The sequence below is a fragment of the Larus michahellis genome, chromosome 1 (assembly GCF_964199755.1).
Source record: "Larus michahellis chromosome 1, bLarMic1.1, whole genome shotgun sequence".
NCBI classification, from domain to species: Eukaryota; Metazoa; Chordata; class Aves; order Charadriiformes; family Laridae; genus Larus; species Larus michahellis.
In genome coordinates this window covers 155198628-155216103 of record NC_133896.1, presented here as the reverse complement: position 1 = coordinate 155216103, position 17476 = coordinate 155198628, and the positions used below count along the sequence as shown (strand labels likewise).

General features: G+C 36.9%; 1 protein-coding gene across 3 annotated transcripts in view; it reads right to left on the bottom strand.

The window, feature by feature from the left end:
• Nucleotides 1-413: 413 nt before the first annotated feature.
• The window catches only part of GCC2 (GRIP and coiled-coil domain containing 2), a 31579-nt gene continuing 14516 nt past the window's right edge, over nt 414-17476 (bottom strand). For 2 of the 3 annotated variants that reach the window (XM_074560402.1, XM_074560420.1), the window contains 12 exons: nt 17149-17253; nt 16399-16561; nt 15724-15824; nt 15520-15597; nt 14687-14824; nt 12531-12652; nt 10548-10724; nt 8844-9061; nt 7286-7480; nt 6393-6532; nt 5329-5530; nt 414-4195 (listed from right to left, as the gene is read on the bottom strand). In XM_074560402.1, the coding sequence (XP_074416503.1) occupies nt 4125-4195; nt 5329-5530; nt 6393-6532; nt 7286-7480; nt 8844-9061; nt 10548-10724; nt 12531-12652; nt 14687-14824; nt 15520-15597; nt 15724-15824; nt 16399-16561; nt 17149-17253 (1710 nt within the window). In that variant the 3' untranslated portion in view covers nt 414-4124. The remainder of the gene's footprint in view (nt 4196-5328; nt 5531-6392; nt 6533-7285; nt 7481-8843; nt 9062-10547; nt 10725-12530; nt 12653-14686; nt 14825-15519; nt 15598-15723; nt 15825-16398; nt 16562-17148; nt 17254-17476) is intronic. The other variant, XM_074560412.1, reaches the window with a different exon arrangement.

The window sequence follows — 17476 nt, the reverse complement described above, 5'->3', positions numbered from 1 at the left end:
AAAGATGCTGGGTTACAAGGTGGCTAGTACATAAAACAAAAATACTAAATGCAACCTCTCTAAAAAGCACATGAATACCTTCTGCATCTCTCCTCCTTCATGTCAGATATCGTCAGATTGCAGGTGATGACTTGGTAACACATTTGAAGTAATGTAAAGGAGCCTTTTTTTGAAAGCTTTCTTTTTTCCTTAACCCCCACCCCCAAGAGGCAAGATTCTTTCCCTCTTCAATTCATCCAGAAGTATCCCATCACTGTCACTGTGTTCTAAAGTAAAGACTGCAGCTACTAAACCAGATCCATAAAATCCTCACTTTAATACTACAGTAAACGTTCCCCTTGTTTTTTACCTTGTACCCGAGTAGCGTTTTCTCAGGTGAGAACAGACATTCAGACAAAAAGAAAGGCACGCTGTTGAATAAAGATGAATTTTATTGAAGTGATGGCCACAAGAAAAGGCCAAAGACATATTTCCAGCCAAAACATTTCTCTATTCAGACTAGCAATTCTGAAATGACTACAATAAATATATTTTTACTTCTTCATACACTTGGTTTCTGAGCTTGTGGGTGGTAACTGCTATTTGCAAGGCTTCTAAGGGAGATATTTTTACAGCACCAGTAAGAGTAGAACTATCAGGTAGTCGAGGAAGTATTGGTGCACCAGGTGAAGCCAAGACATAAGCATAAGTGGTTAAGCTGCCTTCAAAGCCACTTAGTACGAACTAAGGATAGTTTTTAAATATTTCTCCATAATTCCAGGATATATTGTTTGTTATTAAAGCAAAAGGATGGAGAATGATGGCCAAATGAAGATTTAAATTTAGAAAGTAATCTTAACAGTCTATTCTCTCAATCATGCTTTGGGGAAGGAGGGTCACAAAAGGAAGAAAAAAAAAAAAAGGCAACTCTACTCTCCCATGTATCACTTCTAACATGGGTTCCCTTTGGCCATCCTGAACCCCAAATTCAACTGGCCACATCTGCACTACAGCCTGACAAGGTCTTCCTGTCTTTCAACTGGAGCACATTTCACTTGCACAGATGAGTCTCCCTTTGGGTGAAGGGAACATTAAAGGCATATAACCCGTTTTTAAGTCAGTGTAGGTAGCTAAAAATTCAGCGACAGTGCACACGCAGGCCTGGGAACTCTGAATCACTCCCATTTTTTGTTTTTACTTAATATATACTCTGCATAGTGACCGTAGAGTCACTTTTTTTTTTTTTTAATTTTACTTTTTTATTATGCCCTCCTTAGGCTTGGGCTGAAGGCAGGCGGATAGAAGAGTAAAATTTGGTCCTAAGCTTGTAAGCTCTTCAGGCAGGGGTTACATTTTCTGGGAAAACATCGTAACAAATGGCACTGTAAAGAAAACAAACAAACAAACGAACCAGAAAGCAAAGTCAGCACAGTGCTCTTCCAAAAAAGAGCACCACATTTTATCAAGAAGCAGCAATACTAGTTACACCTGAAATTGCTTTTTGAAAGCAAATCACAGCTACAATGCTGTACATTACAAATGCAAATATATGACATATAAAAAGTTTTCTATGCAAAGTAATCCTGCTTCTAGTCCACATTCTTCTATGCCATTTACTGCAAGTGTATATTAAACTTTGATATATTTGCTTACAGACACTTTATTGCCACAAAGGTAAGTTCTGGCAATCTTAGCAACAGAACACAGTTTAATAGCAGTTACTAAAATATTTTTACTTAATTAAGATCTTAATCTTCCATTGTAAAAAAAAAAATATATATAGCAATGCAAGTTGTCCACTACATTCATAAGTACAATGCTTGAGTTTTACTAAAAACAGTGAGCATGCAACTCAGACTTGAAAGAAGTCAATAAGCAACTGGTATTTAATAGAGTCAGTGATACATGTTACTTGCATACATTCATTCACAGTTTACGAAGTTAAATAATCTACAGTTCTGAAATAGGTGCATTTTAAAAGGAACTTGTCACAGCTCTTTAGCGATAGTTGAGCAGACATTGTGCAGAAGAGACTAAATCAGGTCAGCTGAAAACGGGTTTGAACCAAGTAAGACAAAGTCGTACCCTTCCACTCATGTGCTTCCATTGTTAAAATCACAGCAGGAGAATGACTCGCACTTATTTTTATGAGTATTTCAAATCTCTCCTGTTGCTCTGTTTTGGCATTCTTTTGAGTAATATTAACCAAATCCAGCTGTGTATAAGGAGTTAGAATTCAACATCCAAGATCTGGAGCAAATTGTGAATGTTAGAGATATGGCAATTGTTTCAAAAGGAAATGCAAGAAAGCCTAACTGTATCCTCATGTTTGCTATCTACATTTCCAAGCTACAGACCCCTAAGAGACTCATCACCTTACTACCATTTATCAGTTCAGTGATCTGAAAGTTCAGAGAGAATGTTTTCACTGGTAGCACAAACCATAAAGATTCCAGTTAAAACACATATTGTAGAGGGGGAAGAAAAAGGGGGGAAAAAAAACCCCCAACAACCAACCAACAACAACAAAAAAAAAAAGGTGCTTAAGGCTGTGGAAAGGAATTAAAGTAAAGCCTGTTGGCTTTGTTGGTTGTGTACTGAAATATACACAAGCAGCAAAAAATAAAACTGAAAGCACAGTTACTGAACAGTTTATTCTCAATATGTGCTGCCTTTCTGCTGTTCTTATGTCCATATTAATCTCAGCCCCAAATAAGGCAATATTAAAGGAATGAGCATCATTTCCTCACGGCCTCAACTAAGCTAGATAGGAAAGGAAGAATACTATTTAGTATTGGTATGTATATCAGGGAATGATCCTCTGCAAACCAGCACAAAGAGCATGAAAATATGAGTGAAAGAGATGTAAAGACTCTGAAAGGTAAGCAGGGTTTAAAAACGTGTACGCATTTTAATAACTTACAAATAAATTAAGATGGTGAAAGTCAGCATGAACTAAAGGGGAAAATAAGACTGAAGCTAAAAAAAGGTGCTGTGTTGATCAATAGTAGTAGTAATTCTATGTCAAAGTTTTATTTTTCTTGAAGAAAACCAAACGTTCTGTTGAATAACCTGGAACAGAGATTATCTCATCTGTGCAAAAGATCTGCGCAAATGACATGTGCAAACACAGAGAAGTGAGAGAAGGGTATAACATCTTCAATCATTAGAACATTTAAAAGATGCATCTATTGACAAAAGCTCTGTCCTTTTCTCTCAGAAGTTATTGTTATGAGTCTGACCTACGGACTCAGATTCTTCCTTTAGTGTCTTCAGTATGACTAAGTCAGTATGAGTAGTCTTTTCATCTAAGCACAGACATCACTACAGTAATGAAACATTTCTTCCTGGTCTCAAACACAAACTTCCAACCTCAGGGTAAAAAGCCATAGCTGAAGCCTTTTCTCCCAAAGCTTACGCTCACTTGTGACCTCTAATTCTTGGACTACTATCCCAAGACTTCCATAGATGCCATTAATCTCTACTACAGTACCATGCCCTGGATATGCCAAGCATTCTATTTCATATAGTTTTAGGCACCCTCTACGTTTTATGGACCGTTGCCTTCATATTTTCCATCCAGCTTTTGCAATAATAATAATAAAAAATATAACCAAGACTAAAAATTGAGTCAAGTCAAAGCAGAAAATGCCATTTTTGTTTCTTAATGGTCTTACACTTTGTAAGCATCAACAGAGAGGAAGTAATCCATCTTAATTTCTTCAATGTGCAGGGAGTAACACTAACCATATAAATTAGCAAGCTGATAAAAATATGTGAAAGAAACTGTAAACGCTCCAGAAGTCTAAAGTCTAGTTATTCCAGTTACTATATTAGATCAAGTTTTTAAAATCCGTATCGAGAGCCATCATAGGTTTGTCAAATTCTGTGGCCAAGCAATTTACAAGTAATTTGTCACTTATTATCTTTCTGATCATCAGCTTTAACATTTACAAGACAAATAGTTCACTGCTGTCAGAGCATAATATAGGACAGTCTCTTTCGGAACCTAAAAAGCTGAAAATAACACACAGAAATAAAAACCTGTAGTTCAGTACTACAACACCAACAGATTGTTCTTCTACATTAAGATTTCTCTTTTTGCAGCTGTGGAATGTGTTTAAAGATTCAGCATTTCCACTGTCTCATCGAAGCCCTGACCAGCTGTGGAGGTATGAAGCCCACCCAGAAGGCCGTGAGGTACTCTCCTCCTCACCTGAAGGAGAAAGAAAAACATACTTTAAACAAAGTTTATTATGTTAGACATTGCATCATTTGGTTACATGACTGTTCCCCCCCACCTCTGTCCTTTTTCAAGTACTGTGCTTGTAAACTTGCTGAGGAGGTAGCATTCAATATTCACTCTTGGGCTGCCATAGATACGTTCATGGATTTTATCACCAAGTCCACTTTACTTTGGGTACTTAAGGATGTTTTAAAGAGGCCCTTTATCACCTTTCTCCAGAAAAATCCAATCAGCGTTCACCAGAGTGCCAGAATAACATCAAAATGCTATGGACTTAATTTACGTCTCATCTTTCCAAACACAAAGCCTATCGATGGATGCAGTACTTTGCCACTTTTCTCATTCATGTGATTTTGTTCACAACTTTTACGCGCTTATATATACACATGGTACTTACTCTATTATTTTTAAAAATAAAGTATAGGTCAGTTGCTAATGAAGTACAAGCAGCTGTAGGTTGTTATTGATAAATGACAAACAATACCTTAAGAAGTGTTTCTACGGGGACAAACACTCAAACAGAGTATTTGAAGCGGAGCCAGAACACTATTATACAGTCAGCTCCTGGGTTAATTTCTTGCAAAGACTTAACTCTTTTACTTCTCTTCCCTAGTTCCTTTATTTCTTAAACAAAAAGCATATTTTCTTGAAGAGATGTTAAAAGTTTATGTACTGAAATTAATATTACATCTGCAGTACAGCCTTGAGAGGACCGCTTTATCTTTTTAGAAAATCTGCCAAGAAAGTAATTAATTTACAGTAACCTCTATCTTAAGGTCATTCTGACAGCAGTCTTTAACTCTACTCAAAACGTGAACACATTACGTTTTTATAACTTACTATTGTCTTCCTAAAATGCATATGTTTCAGAAGAAATTACATTTTACCTTAATTTTATTTATATTTTTGAGTATTTGTTCTGTTTTCTGAAAACTGAATAGTAACTTCCCAACAGAGCAAAATGGTTTTAGTGCTAGCTCACTGGCATTATGCTGCTAAGCTTTGCTTTTCCTCAAAGGTCTACACAAAAGAAAGCACAGAACTTCAGTTGCCTTTATTTCCACTTTTCCTTTTTTTGTGACAATGTTTTGACCACCACCTACCTTGGGCAATTGCAACTAGCTTCCCCTTCTCTTCAGGGCTGAGCTGCAACATGGTGTCTATTACTGGGAGCAGCCTTTCTTTCTCGCTTCCTGATTTTAGAAATATGAACTGAAGTAGAACATTCTTTAAGTATTCTAGATTAGCCACAGACTTTTCTCTCTCTTGATTTCTTTCCAACCTTCTTATTTCATTCTTAAGAAGCTGCAGATGAGGGGAAAAAAATACGCAATATTGTTTGCTTCATACAATAAGCAATTGAACAAAGGTCTTTTGAAGAGCTAAAAAACGAATTACGCCGCTTGCTTCAATAAGAACAATGTGTGCATAGCAACATATTCTGGACAAAAATCCAGTGAAACTTGAACATTGATAATGTTGTCCAGAAATGGTATTTTATTGATCAAAAATAACTTTTTTGATAAAATCTGTGCAGTAGTTATAATGGTATACAGTACTAACTATTCAATTTCAGCGATAAAGAGTTGAACAGTTAAATAAGCAATGTGGATCAAAGATTTAACAATATTATCATTCATTAAGAATCATTTCATAAAAGAAAGCTTAGCATGTTTAGAGAATATGCTAACTTCAAAAACGTTTTCAGAAAACTCAGACAGTTACAATCAAATCAAACCAAACTCTTTTAGTACATGTATCTCTAAACATGTATCTTCTTTTAACTCAAGAAAGCTAAAAAGGGGTTACAGGAAGAGAAACCAGACAATGCTTCCCTTGGGATTTACTGCTTTTATTTAAGTGAAAACAGTAAAGGCACTTTACTAAACATTAAACTACCAAGATCCTGAGGTTTTCTTTTGTAGCAGCTTTTACTGTCTCCTCTACCCACAACTAGAAGCCACAAGGAAAAAACCCAAAAACCTGAAGTCAACTCTGGAAGCACTAATTAGGCCTGTGGAATAAAGGCCCTTCCAAAATTAAATTTTGCATCACCAAATTTTTGTAGACTGTGATTTTCTGAAACATATTTGGCGTTCAACATTTGGTCTAAGAAACAGACCACAGAAATCAGAGCTGTTCCCATATTTCCTGGATGTCTGCTAACCTTTATTTGTTCCATGAGGATTGCATTGGTTGCTTCTGATTCCCGTAGTAATTCATTCAAATGATCGGCACTCTTCGCTGTTGTGTTCAGTTTCTGCATCAGTTCATCCTTGGTCAGTTCTGTTTGCCACTGGGATGGTTCTGCAATTAATTGGAAAAGAAAACTGAGAAAGAAAAAGCACTTCCATCTACTTTATACTAATCTAACATTAGGACTCGATTAATGTAGTTTCTCAGAAACAAAATCCATGCAAAGTCAGACTGAAAAATTAACAGGCATCATTGCTGCTTCTGCATGCTTGTTTTATGATCTATTTTTGTGTATATATTAGAAGGGGATTGGCAAATCAGTTCTAAGTATGTCCAGATACGTGGTTTTAATTTACCCCTTGTTTCCTACCCATAGAAGTGGATTTTGAACAGCTCTCCCCAAAGGGTTCAGTAGACTTTTAAAACATGATTAGATGTTACCATATATCTTAGGGACTCTTAGAACATTGTTCTTCATGTAAGCCACATTAAGATGAACATACATTTTATCCTTTCGTTAATAAGAGTTAAATCAGCACTTAATTGTTTCTAGTAGAGACTGGTCCAGAATACAAAAAAGTTCAGTAACTATTCACTGACTTGTTCATCCAGTCTTTTCCCTTTAGAAAGTCACAAATACGACATCTTTAAATCACTAAAATCTGTAGCAATGTTTTACTGTTAGTCCTTACTCAAGGACAAAACTCCTACAGAAATTCAGGATAGTGTAAACTCAGTGGCACTTAAGTAGACTCGTGTCTTGAATTAAAAGCATGGAAACACAATGTTCTCGGATATTTTGAGGGCACAAACTTCTGCAACTTATGTAGGCAAGTGCTTCAAAAAGCCGCACATTCCACCTACCAAGTTTTGCTTCCGGGGAGTTCAGAAGTTGTTCTAGGGATGGTACGTAGGTGCTGGCTGAAGAGACAGACTCTGTGTCCGTTGTTTCCATGCCTTCTCCCTCTTCCCTAGCTATAGTGTGCACATCGAGAACAGGAAGGTCAGTGTTTCGTCGTTCTCTTAAGTTCTTCGTTGCTGGATTTGAAACAGCTGGACCTGAAAGATACTTACTGATGTTTGTCATCAGAATGAAACTGGTAGGGGCTATTTCATAGGTGTGACTGTCTCAGATTGGAGAGCGGTATATAAGATAGTCTTCAAAAAGCAGGGGGAGGAAAGGTGAAGAAAAGGCAGAAAGCCAGATACACACATAACGTTTATAATAGAAAATACAGCCTTTCACCTCCAAATGACCATTCCAATCACAGCGCATTTCTAATTCCAAACCTGATTGGCAGTTTTGGTTTTTTTTCTTTCAGTGACTACGAAACCTTCGTGCAGCTCTCCCCACAGATGTGTTGTAGCTATGACAAGAGTGTCAAATGTTTTTAATGCAAAACAGAATTAGCTTTTCTTTCAACCAGTCCTGTGGGAAGTGTAAATCGTTCTGTTTTAATACTGTGTGCACTATCCTGCTGCTTCAGTAACATATGGAAAAAGTAACTTCTTAAACTGTTACTGCTGCTTAGCAAATGTCCAACTACATCCTAATTAGTAACTTTACAGAGATAAAAATAGCACTCGAGCTTGAATGCAGTAACACCTTAAATTAGAAGGGGGATCAAATAGCAAGTATACCAATAACAAACATTGTTAATACAGCTTTCAGTACACTTTTCTTTAGCTTTACCCCTCATACTGGAGGCAGAGGTCCAGTATGATCCAAAATATGAGACAAACTGATAGGAAGAGCATTGAATATTTACAAATTAATTTCCCTCCATCTGTCCTCCAATGCAGGTACCACAGAAGACATAACAGTGATGCAGATTCTAGAACATAACAGAATAGTTCCAGCTGGAAGGGACCTACAATGATCATCTAGTCCAAATGCCTGACCACTTCAGGGCTGAGCACAAAGTTAAAGCATATCATTAAGGGCATTGTCCAAATGCTTCTTAAATAGTGGCAGATTTGGGGTAACAACTGTCTCTCTAGGAAGCCCGTTCCAGTGTTTGACCACCCTCTCGGTAAAGAAATGCTTCCTAATGTCCAGTCTGAACCTCCCCTGGAAAAGCTTTGAACCATTCCAACACGTCCTATCACTGGGTACCGGGAAGAAGAGCTCAGCACCTCCCTCTCCAGCTGCTCCTCACAGGACATGCCTTCCAGCCCTTTCACCAGTTTTGTTGCCCTCTTCTGAACACATTCAAGTACCTTCAGATTCTGAAGGGACAGTAATAACAAAGACATGTTCCTTACTTGGTATCAGTGGACTGATATGGCATGCTGCAAATTCTCCAGAAAAAGTTTCTGTGTATTACAGAACCACACACTTATAAGCATGTTTTAGATTCATACTCAGGCACGCAAATTTGTATCTAAGCCAAGAAAACCTGGTGTTATGACTGAAAATTACCTCTAGTGCTTGGTTCATTCCTGAGTTGGAAAAGCTGAGCTTCTACTCTGGACAGTTGCTGCTGAAGTGTCTCTACTGTCTTCCTGTGCTCTTCTTGCAGGTTCCTGACTTGATCTCTGAAATTGTTACGGAGAGCTTCGTTCTGGGCTGTCAGCTGACTTAAAGTCTGGGCATGCTCTGTTTTCATGACCATGTTCTCAGATTGTATTGTGCAAAGCCTGAAAACAGAATATACACAAAACAACAAAAACAGCAAAACAGCCATTTTTACATTTCAAGATTTTCAGACTTTAAAATGCTTCTTCACGTGCATGATTATCTTAGATGACCATACAACATTTTTACACTTAAATGTCTCTTTTTACAGGGAAAATCTAAGACTGAGAAAGTTACACTAATTACCCATCATATGAATGCACTGTGCTATATAAACTCTTGATTTCTATTTCAGAACACAAAATTGAGACATTCTGGGGGAAAAAAAATGAAAGTATTAGAGACACTGGGGTCTAACCATTCTTAAATACCAAAACTGCAACATCATTGCTCATAGCGTCATACAGGGTATGTCACCTTATACTCCAGTTCCTTTAACATTTATTTATTAAACACTTATACAGGACTTCTGAAAACTTACGTTTCCTAGAAGCTAAGTTTAATTTTTTAAGCTTCAACTTTCAGTGCAAAGGAGGGTAGAAGAGTGTTGTTGTTAGCAAAAAAGATGTCAGTAACGCATCAGCTGTACTTGGTTTGGAGGTACTCCAGAAGCAAGACAAAATTGTCACAAGCAATTAAACAAGTGCATGCATGGAAAAGACTAAGCATAGGACTTGCCCTTATAAGCATACAAACTTAAATATAGCCAGAATAGCAAAGAGCTAGACCCTCTGGGTACAAAGGGAACCTACTGTGATACAGGTTGTTTCCAGAAAAATGCAGAATGACATAATTTAGTTAATTACAATGAATCATCACATGGCTATCAGGAACAGATAAAACAGTACAAAGAAAGAGACAAGAAGTCAACAGTTCCTAATATTAAGCCGTAATTTCTAATGAATATTTCATGTGAACTTCTTTGTACCCTAAATAGAAAAGACAAGGAAAGACCCTTTTTGAAGAGTTCGAGTATTAGGTACTTATGTGATTTTTCAAGAAGTGATACAGATTAAAAGACTGAATTTGAAAATATTGAAAATATATTGGAATATATTCAAAATACAGTTTGAAAAGAGTAGCAGATTAAGGTTGTGGCAACCATAGACTTCATAAACCAGTACCTTCTGTAAGAAAGGCACTTGGTGGGTGCAGGACTGGATATTTTGTCAGTGAAATTGTTTGCTCTGCATTTAAATACCTTATTTTTCTAATAGGAAACAGCCATAAAAATTTAGTTGAGTGGTCCAACACAAATGTCGTTGCTTAAAATAGTCAAATTGGTTAAAAAAAAATGTTAAAATGTTTCTACCTAAGAAAGGTAGAAAGCTTGCAGAAATCTCAAAGTCCCTGATCAGTTACTCCTTCATTTTTATTGCCGAAACTTCTGAAGGCTGATGAAAAACAAGCAATCCTCCTGAAAATTCCTTTAACCTTCTCAACAGTTGTGCCCCTTCTTTGGGAAGTACAGTTATAGGCCACTACATGCCCAGCCCTTAAAGGTCACATAAAATAAAATATCTATATCTATTCATCAAGAGACCATACTTTTCACGGAGTTCTGCCTCTTTTGCAACAGTCTCTTGTAGCATCTTATTGTGTCTTTCCAGCAGGGTGTCGTGTTCAGACTGCAACGCCTGGAGTTCAGACGCATTCATCTGTGAATTATGCTGAGCATCTTGCAGCTTCACTTTAAGTTGATCTATCACCATTTCCAACTGTTCTCTACAAGGGGAAAAAAGAAATAAACAACACTTAAAAAGAATTATATTATTTCTGAACCTATAATATATCTACAATATTTTGGATAGCTGATCTAAACTGCTTATTTATTAATTAAATCAATACAGCACCATGACAAAAAAAAATCTTAGAATATGACTGCAACAGAAACAATTAGGAAAGTTCTGTTAGTGGTTCAATACAGGTCCAAATGGGTTTATCACATCTCATCTGAACTGCTGGAAACATAACTATAGGGGTAGAAAGTGCAACTGCTACCACCTTCTACTTCAAGCTAGTTTGGGGGAACAAGATGGAAGGAGAATAATATGTGTTATGCAGATGGGAGAAACAGTTTCTTTTTAAAAGTGGTGGAAGTTCGTTGTTTGTTTAGTAAAAGCACATCAGTTCAATGAGGCTGAATACAGAAGACAAAATGGCTGGAGGAGATTTTGAGCAAAGGACTAGAAAGCAACATCAATCCATAGAAACAGATAAAACTCTGTTGGTCAGAAATAAATCAAAGCCAGATATACCAGAAGGAAAAAGTCTCACATTCTCCTTTTATGCTTTCTGTATGCTTTCTATATGCAGACATCTCCATTATCGCATTAACTGTATATTTCATTAACCCTTAGAGTTGATACTTGTAAATAATTTCTTTGAAAGCTATGTCATCTGTTTATTTGCTTGATTACTTGTCGATTTTGTTTCCAAGGTGACCCTCTTCCACAAAAACCTAACACCACCAGAACTTCCTAAAATTCTGCAAAAAGGAGAGACAAAGAAATGCAGCTCTTGCAGTTTGCTTGCTTCAAAGGAAAGAAGGGGTTAGCTGTATTTAAAAAACCCCAAACAAACCATAAAACCAAAGTCCTCTAACAAAGCACAAGTCTCCCTCTGGTGGATTTTCAGCAGCAATTGCACGTACTCTTTTAAGATCTGTGTCAGGAATGACTTATGACATCTCACACATAAATGTGTGGTCTGTCATCAAGGACAGGTATCAGTAACTTATAAAAATAACTGAGAGAAACTGATCTACTTTTGAAGTGTGTTCAGACATTTTCTGAAGTGAATCTGAATTTACCTGGCTTACAACCATGCTTAAATGATTTTCAGGGAACTTTTGTCAGTTGACCTCCTCCCCACCCCCGCCAAGTCTTTCCTCATATAACAGCTGATCAGGCAACAGTATTTCATAAGTCTGCTGGAACTGATGACTGCATTGGCAGCCAGAGCTTTATGTACACTAAACCATTCCTTCCTGAAAAAGTTCAAAGTGAGCTCAGCTGATCAGTACCAATCTGCTCTTTTCTTCTTAGTTGGAAATGGTACTTTGCTGCAATACTTTATGCCAGAGAAAATGATGTGTCAAGTCTACACAGAAGATGCTAGGTCATTTATACTGATGAGAATTGGAAGAATCTTCCTAACACCTTACTTCTCCCTCTGACTGTAACAACAGGTAATCTAGACAAAAATAAATTTTAAAAAAGACAAATCAAGGAATTAGAAACTAACATAGTACCACCATGGTACAAACTGATGATCTTTCTTCTGTTCAAATAGGCAGAGCCACAGATAGTTTACAGATCAGATAAGCTTTATAGAAGTAAAGAGATATGGTTTGGATTTTTTTTAAAGCCAAAGTAACTGGGGAAGCAAACTGCCTCACTTCTGATATTTTCCTTATTGAAGCAGAGAGTTAAACATCAGAACTCCCCTTTGGTCAGCAATTAGCAAAGGCAAGCTCAAAAACTTGAGTATCGGTATTTTTCTGTATGCATATGAAAATTTTAGTTTTACCTTTCTTGTTTGGCTCCCTCAGATTCAGGCTGAGAAGCAGATTTATTCTTTTGCTGTTTTAGAACATTATGAACACGGACTTTGTAGCTCTCGAATTCAGAAGTAACAGATGCTTGTTCAGTCTATGACATAAAAAATATCCCATTAATAAGCTATGCTATTAACTATCGGTCCCTTATTTCTCTAGAGTGCAATGCATCTTACATTGAAAAAAAATATTATGGACCACCTGTTGCATTTTCTTCTTTTAAATGGATAATTAAAATAGTGACTACCATAATAGATCGTGTTTCTTTAGACTTTAAGTGAGTATCATAAAACGTGGAACTTAAGAGAGACACTGATCTTCAACATACCAGTATTAAAGAAAAGAAAGAATACTTGCAAATTCAAGAATTGCAGTCAACAGAGATTCACAAGCAAGAGGTTCTATCAAACTGCTTTAAACGAAGGAAAAGGTGAAGGATAAAAAAGGATAATTCTGTTTTCCTTTTATACTACCCATGTGACAGAAATCTAGTATGCTTTAAAGTTATGCATGATTTTGAGGATCTGAGTCAGTCTTGTAATAGTAACACATAGCACAAGATATAATACTCCAGTTGACTGTAAGGCTGTTTGGTCTCTCTTCTAAATTCAGCTGATGCATGAGTTTATGTGGATATACAGAAAATTACCTCACAACATAGTAGATTCATCCTTGACTGTACACTATACAGCAGGAATTATTCCCATCCTTCAAGTACTCAGGTTGTATATTCCTCTAAGAAAACACAGAGCAGGTTTCCATTCTTGGATCTTAGGAGAAGCTCATGGATTCATTAGTCATCCCTGAGATGACACAAATGCTCGCATCTCCAAGAGGAGGATTTTGGAAAGCTTCTCTTCATCTGAACTGGTAAGTGAAATTCCACAGTGCTGCCCCTGATTAGACACTGTTCCAGCTTTTCTGGAGTCTGTAGATTTGTGGACATTTTCTTTAAATTAATCCTCCTGTTTTCTTCCTGTCAAACTATGTGAGCTAGTCATAAGTCTTCAGGTACAAAACCTTAAATGTCAGCATGACTTTTGCCTTCTAACCCAGTATCTGCTTTGGAGTCAACCTTTCCTTCAGATAGTTTTCCTTTGTTAATAACCTTGTATTAATAACTATTTTCTAGATGTAGAGCACCTAAAGAGGAAGGCTGGTCTTCCAACAGCTTCATGCCATGCCATCATGGAAGATCTACACCCCTACTGGTTTCACAACATCAAGCAGCAAGACACCATCGATAGGTACTGTAAGTCCCTAGTTATGAAGAATGCATTTGTAAAACCATGATCCATATCTACCAGTACAACTCAGGCAAGCCTCCTGTAGCAGCAGCTACATACTCTGTCCTTTTCAGTTCATTTTTTTAAAATGTAGGTTTTTTTGAAAGGCTGCGTTCAACTGTTACTTATCTGCAGGATGCATACCTATCATACAAAAGGGGCCATAGCGTGGTGCAGTAATCTCCATAAAGATAGTTCGAACATAGCAGTTCTACTATATTGTGAATCTGTCTGCCTCCAATGCAAACATTAGATTCCAGAAAAATCTAACACACTGTCATATGGACAAAAAACCAACCCAGAAACAATAAAAACCTCAGCAGTAGTGAGTTTCACATGTAGCTCAGCTGCCAATTAAGAAGCTGCTCATATAGCAGCATATTAAAAGGTGCCTGCAAAAATATTTTTCACTTTATTTTTTTTAAAGTGGTATCTGTGCTAACTGTTTTTGTACAGAGCAAGTTATATTTCTTTTCTATTTGTTCTTCCCTCCCTTTCTTCAAAGACTCCTTCCCCCCCCCCCTCAGTGGGGGGATACTTGCTGATCATCTGAAATGAACTCTGACTCCCCACTACCACCACAAGGTTTTCCCTACTGAAAATACAAGAGTGTGCAGTCACCTGCAGTCCAGACGTTTCATCACAAGTGATAAAAGACAACGAGGACAGAGTCTGGCTTGTCCTCTACACCACTCAAATACATTAAGCACTGGGATAATTTCCAATTCTTGACAGACAAAAAGACAAGAGTGAAAGACCCACAAAATATTTTTTGAGAAGCAGAGAGAGTGCAGTGAATATCCCTTCTAAAGTCTCTGATGTTACTTCTTCCATTAGAGTACCTGTGCTGCTCTGCACTCTTCTTGCAAGGTTGCTATTTTTTGCTGGTAAGCACTCAATGTACGCTGGTGTTGTTCTGAAGAAGTTCGCAGGTGTTCCTGAACTTTATGCTTTTCTGATGTTAGTACAGCCACTTGAATCTGAAAAAGACAGTTGAAAACTTCACTATGACAAATTTTTTTCTTCCTTCTCCAAGGGGATGCGCCACAGAGCACATAGCATTCTACTATAGTAATTCCTGCACAGAACTGGTGAATATAAAATTAAAATCCAATAAAAAAAACCCAAACAAGTCAGACATCGGTTACAAGGTACTTAAAAAAAGATGCTTTTTAAAAGAGAGAATTGAAGAGGAAATTACAGTGCTGAAGTGGCGGCATTTAAGAAAGCCAACCCCTCTCCTTTCCCCTCCCTGCATCCTTTCGTTACATTCAATTCCTATTTCATCCAACCAACAAAATTTATACAGGCGGACAACACTTGAGATTTCTGATGGTCATGTTGCATTCTTTTGTTTTTAAACCGAGCAACTTCCATTTTTATAGAAATTGTTCTAACACATACCCCAGTTACAAGCTTCAAATTACGCAGTCCTTTCTTTTTGTGGAAAGGGAAAGCAAAAAGGAGCAGGAAAGGGTAAAACTGTTTAAACAGTATCACAAGGGAAATATTTGGGAAAGGAGCAAACAGTCAAAACTCATTCAAGAAAAAGTACCCAAGTAATAAAAATAACACCTTTTCATTCTTCAGCCTATATTCCATCCACCCAGTACAAATCACATCCTTATTACTTAAAGAAGAAATCTTATACTAACAAAGAAGTGAAGTTTCTTGCCTTATAGGCTTCCACTTGTTGTTGACTGGCTTCCAGTTCCCCTTTTAATGATGCCTGCAGCATTAGATGGTCATTTTCCTGCACGATAAAATAATCCGGTTATTTAAGAACGCCAAATCTCAGCAACTTAATAGTTCGGCTATCAGCTGATCAGTTTAAGTTAGGTTAAAAATAGAACATACAGTCATTGACATCTGGACTTACAGCTTGTTTTGAATCAGCCAGTTCTTTTTTGGTTTTCACCAGGAGCTGTTTTATCTTGGCATTTCTTTCCTCATCCTGTTGCATAGTTGACTGAAGGGACTCTAATGCAGAAAACAGCAGTTATAAGCAAAGAAAACTTCCTTCCAACGTTTCCTTAAAAGTATTGGAAAATATTTAAGCAAATTCTGATAAGAATTCTTAAGAGCTGCAAACGAGTAGCTTACAGTAAGCTTAGCATCCAATTTCCAAGTGTCACAAAGATCTTCTAATAAATCATTTTAAAACTTATACTTAAGCCTAAGAAGAAATGAAATTTTTAACCACATGTTAACTAAAAAGTTTTATGAGTGCGGTATGTCAGACTGAAAACCCCTGTCAGTCACTGACTTTCAGAACTTATGATTAACTTAATCAGGTAAGAAACATAGTTTATCAGGCAGGCAATTTGGCTTATATTTGCTGAATATAAGATCAAATCGCTGATAATCCAATATAAGATCAAATCGCTGATAACCCAGTCAAGTTTCCTTTGTGGAAAAGTAATTTTGACTATGTAACTGTTTAGTATTCCCTGCAAACCTTACTCTCACTCACCGTCTTGAGCTTTTTGTGAATTGTATTTTTTATCATTACTAACTATACCATAAAGAGTCTTGCTGTTTATAGTTTACTCACTTATTTCTTCCTGTAGGGTCTCTTGCTTCTGTTTCTGAATCCCCGTCTCTTGCTCGAGATCTTCTATTCTACTGTCTTTATCAGTAATCTTCTGATTAAGTTCTTTTACTAGCCTTTCATAATCAGCTATTTCCATATCCATCAGTGTACTCTTTTGAGCATCCTGCAAGTTACACACAATTGAGTTACAGCTTACAACCTGCCTTGGCTGCTAATAATTTTTTAAATTATATTAAAAAAAAAAATCTATATCGCCCATCTAACAAGAACTTTATTACTATCCATATCCACAAGCAACACCCATTCATCAGGTTTCCATATCCTCTGTAAATAATCTATTTTCAAACAAGAACCAGAAGCTTTGAAAAAACTTGTTGATAGTTTTAACAGTTTTACCAGTAGGTACTTTGCAGCTATTAGTTTCTATCATCTTCAGTCCTTACAAAAAGGGCAGCTTCCGAACAGTGCACTGTACAAGTACTCCAGACATCTGAATTCTATTCCTATTTCTACTCATGACAGGCCACATAACCCAAGCTAAAACAAACAAAAAATAAAAAAACCCACCGAAACCCAGAAGTACACATCAGCTCTCCAAACACAAAACCAGAGGTAAAAACCCTCGTGTTTTCCCTTTAGCAAACCTTGGGCTTTAAAAACACTCATAACAGAAAGGGAGGCACTGAACACAGCAAGATGGGCCAAAATCTTTGGTAGTCCATTAAGCACTAACATGAACAGTAACTGTACCTTTCTGGCCAGCTCTAGTTCTTGCATAGTTTTCTGCAGCTGTTTCTTTTCCTTCTGAAGTTGCATCTGAAGCTCCTCCATTTCTCGGAGAGCACCACTATGTTCCTGAAATTTAAATACTTTTTTGTATTTTGTAGTCCAATTTCAAAATAGATGTCAGCATCTATTTACACTTACACACGCACACAGACACTTTGCTTGTACAAAGATAAGATTCTTTCTTTTTGAGGAAATAACTGGGAAACAAAGGAAACCTTATAAGATTATGAAGTGTTTTTCACATTCTGTAACAATTCCCAATCTACTCTAAGTGACAGTCTCGCAAAGT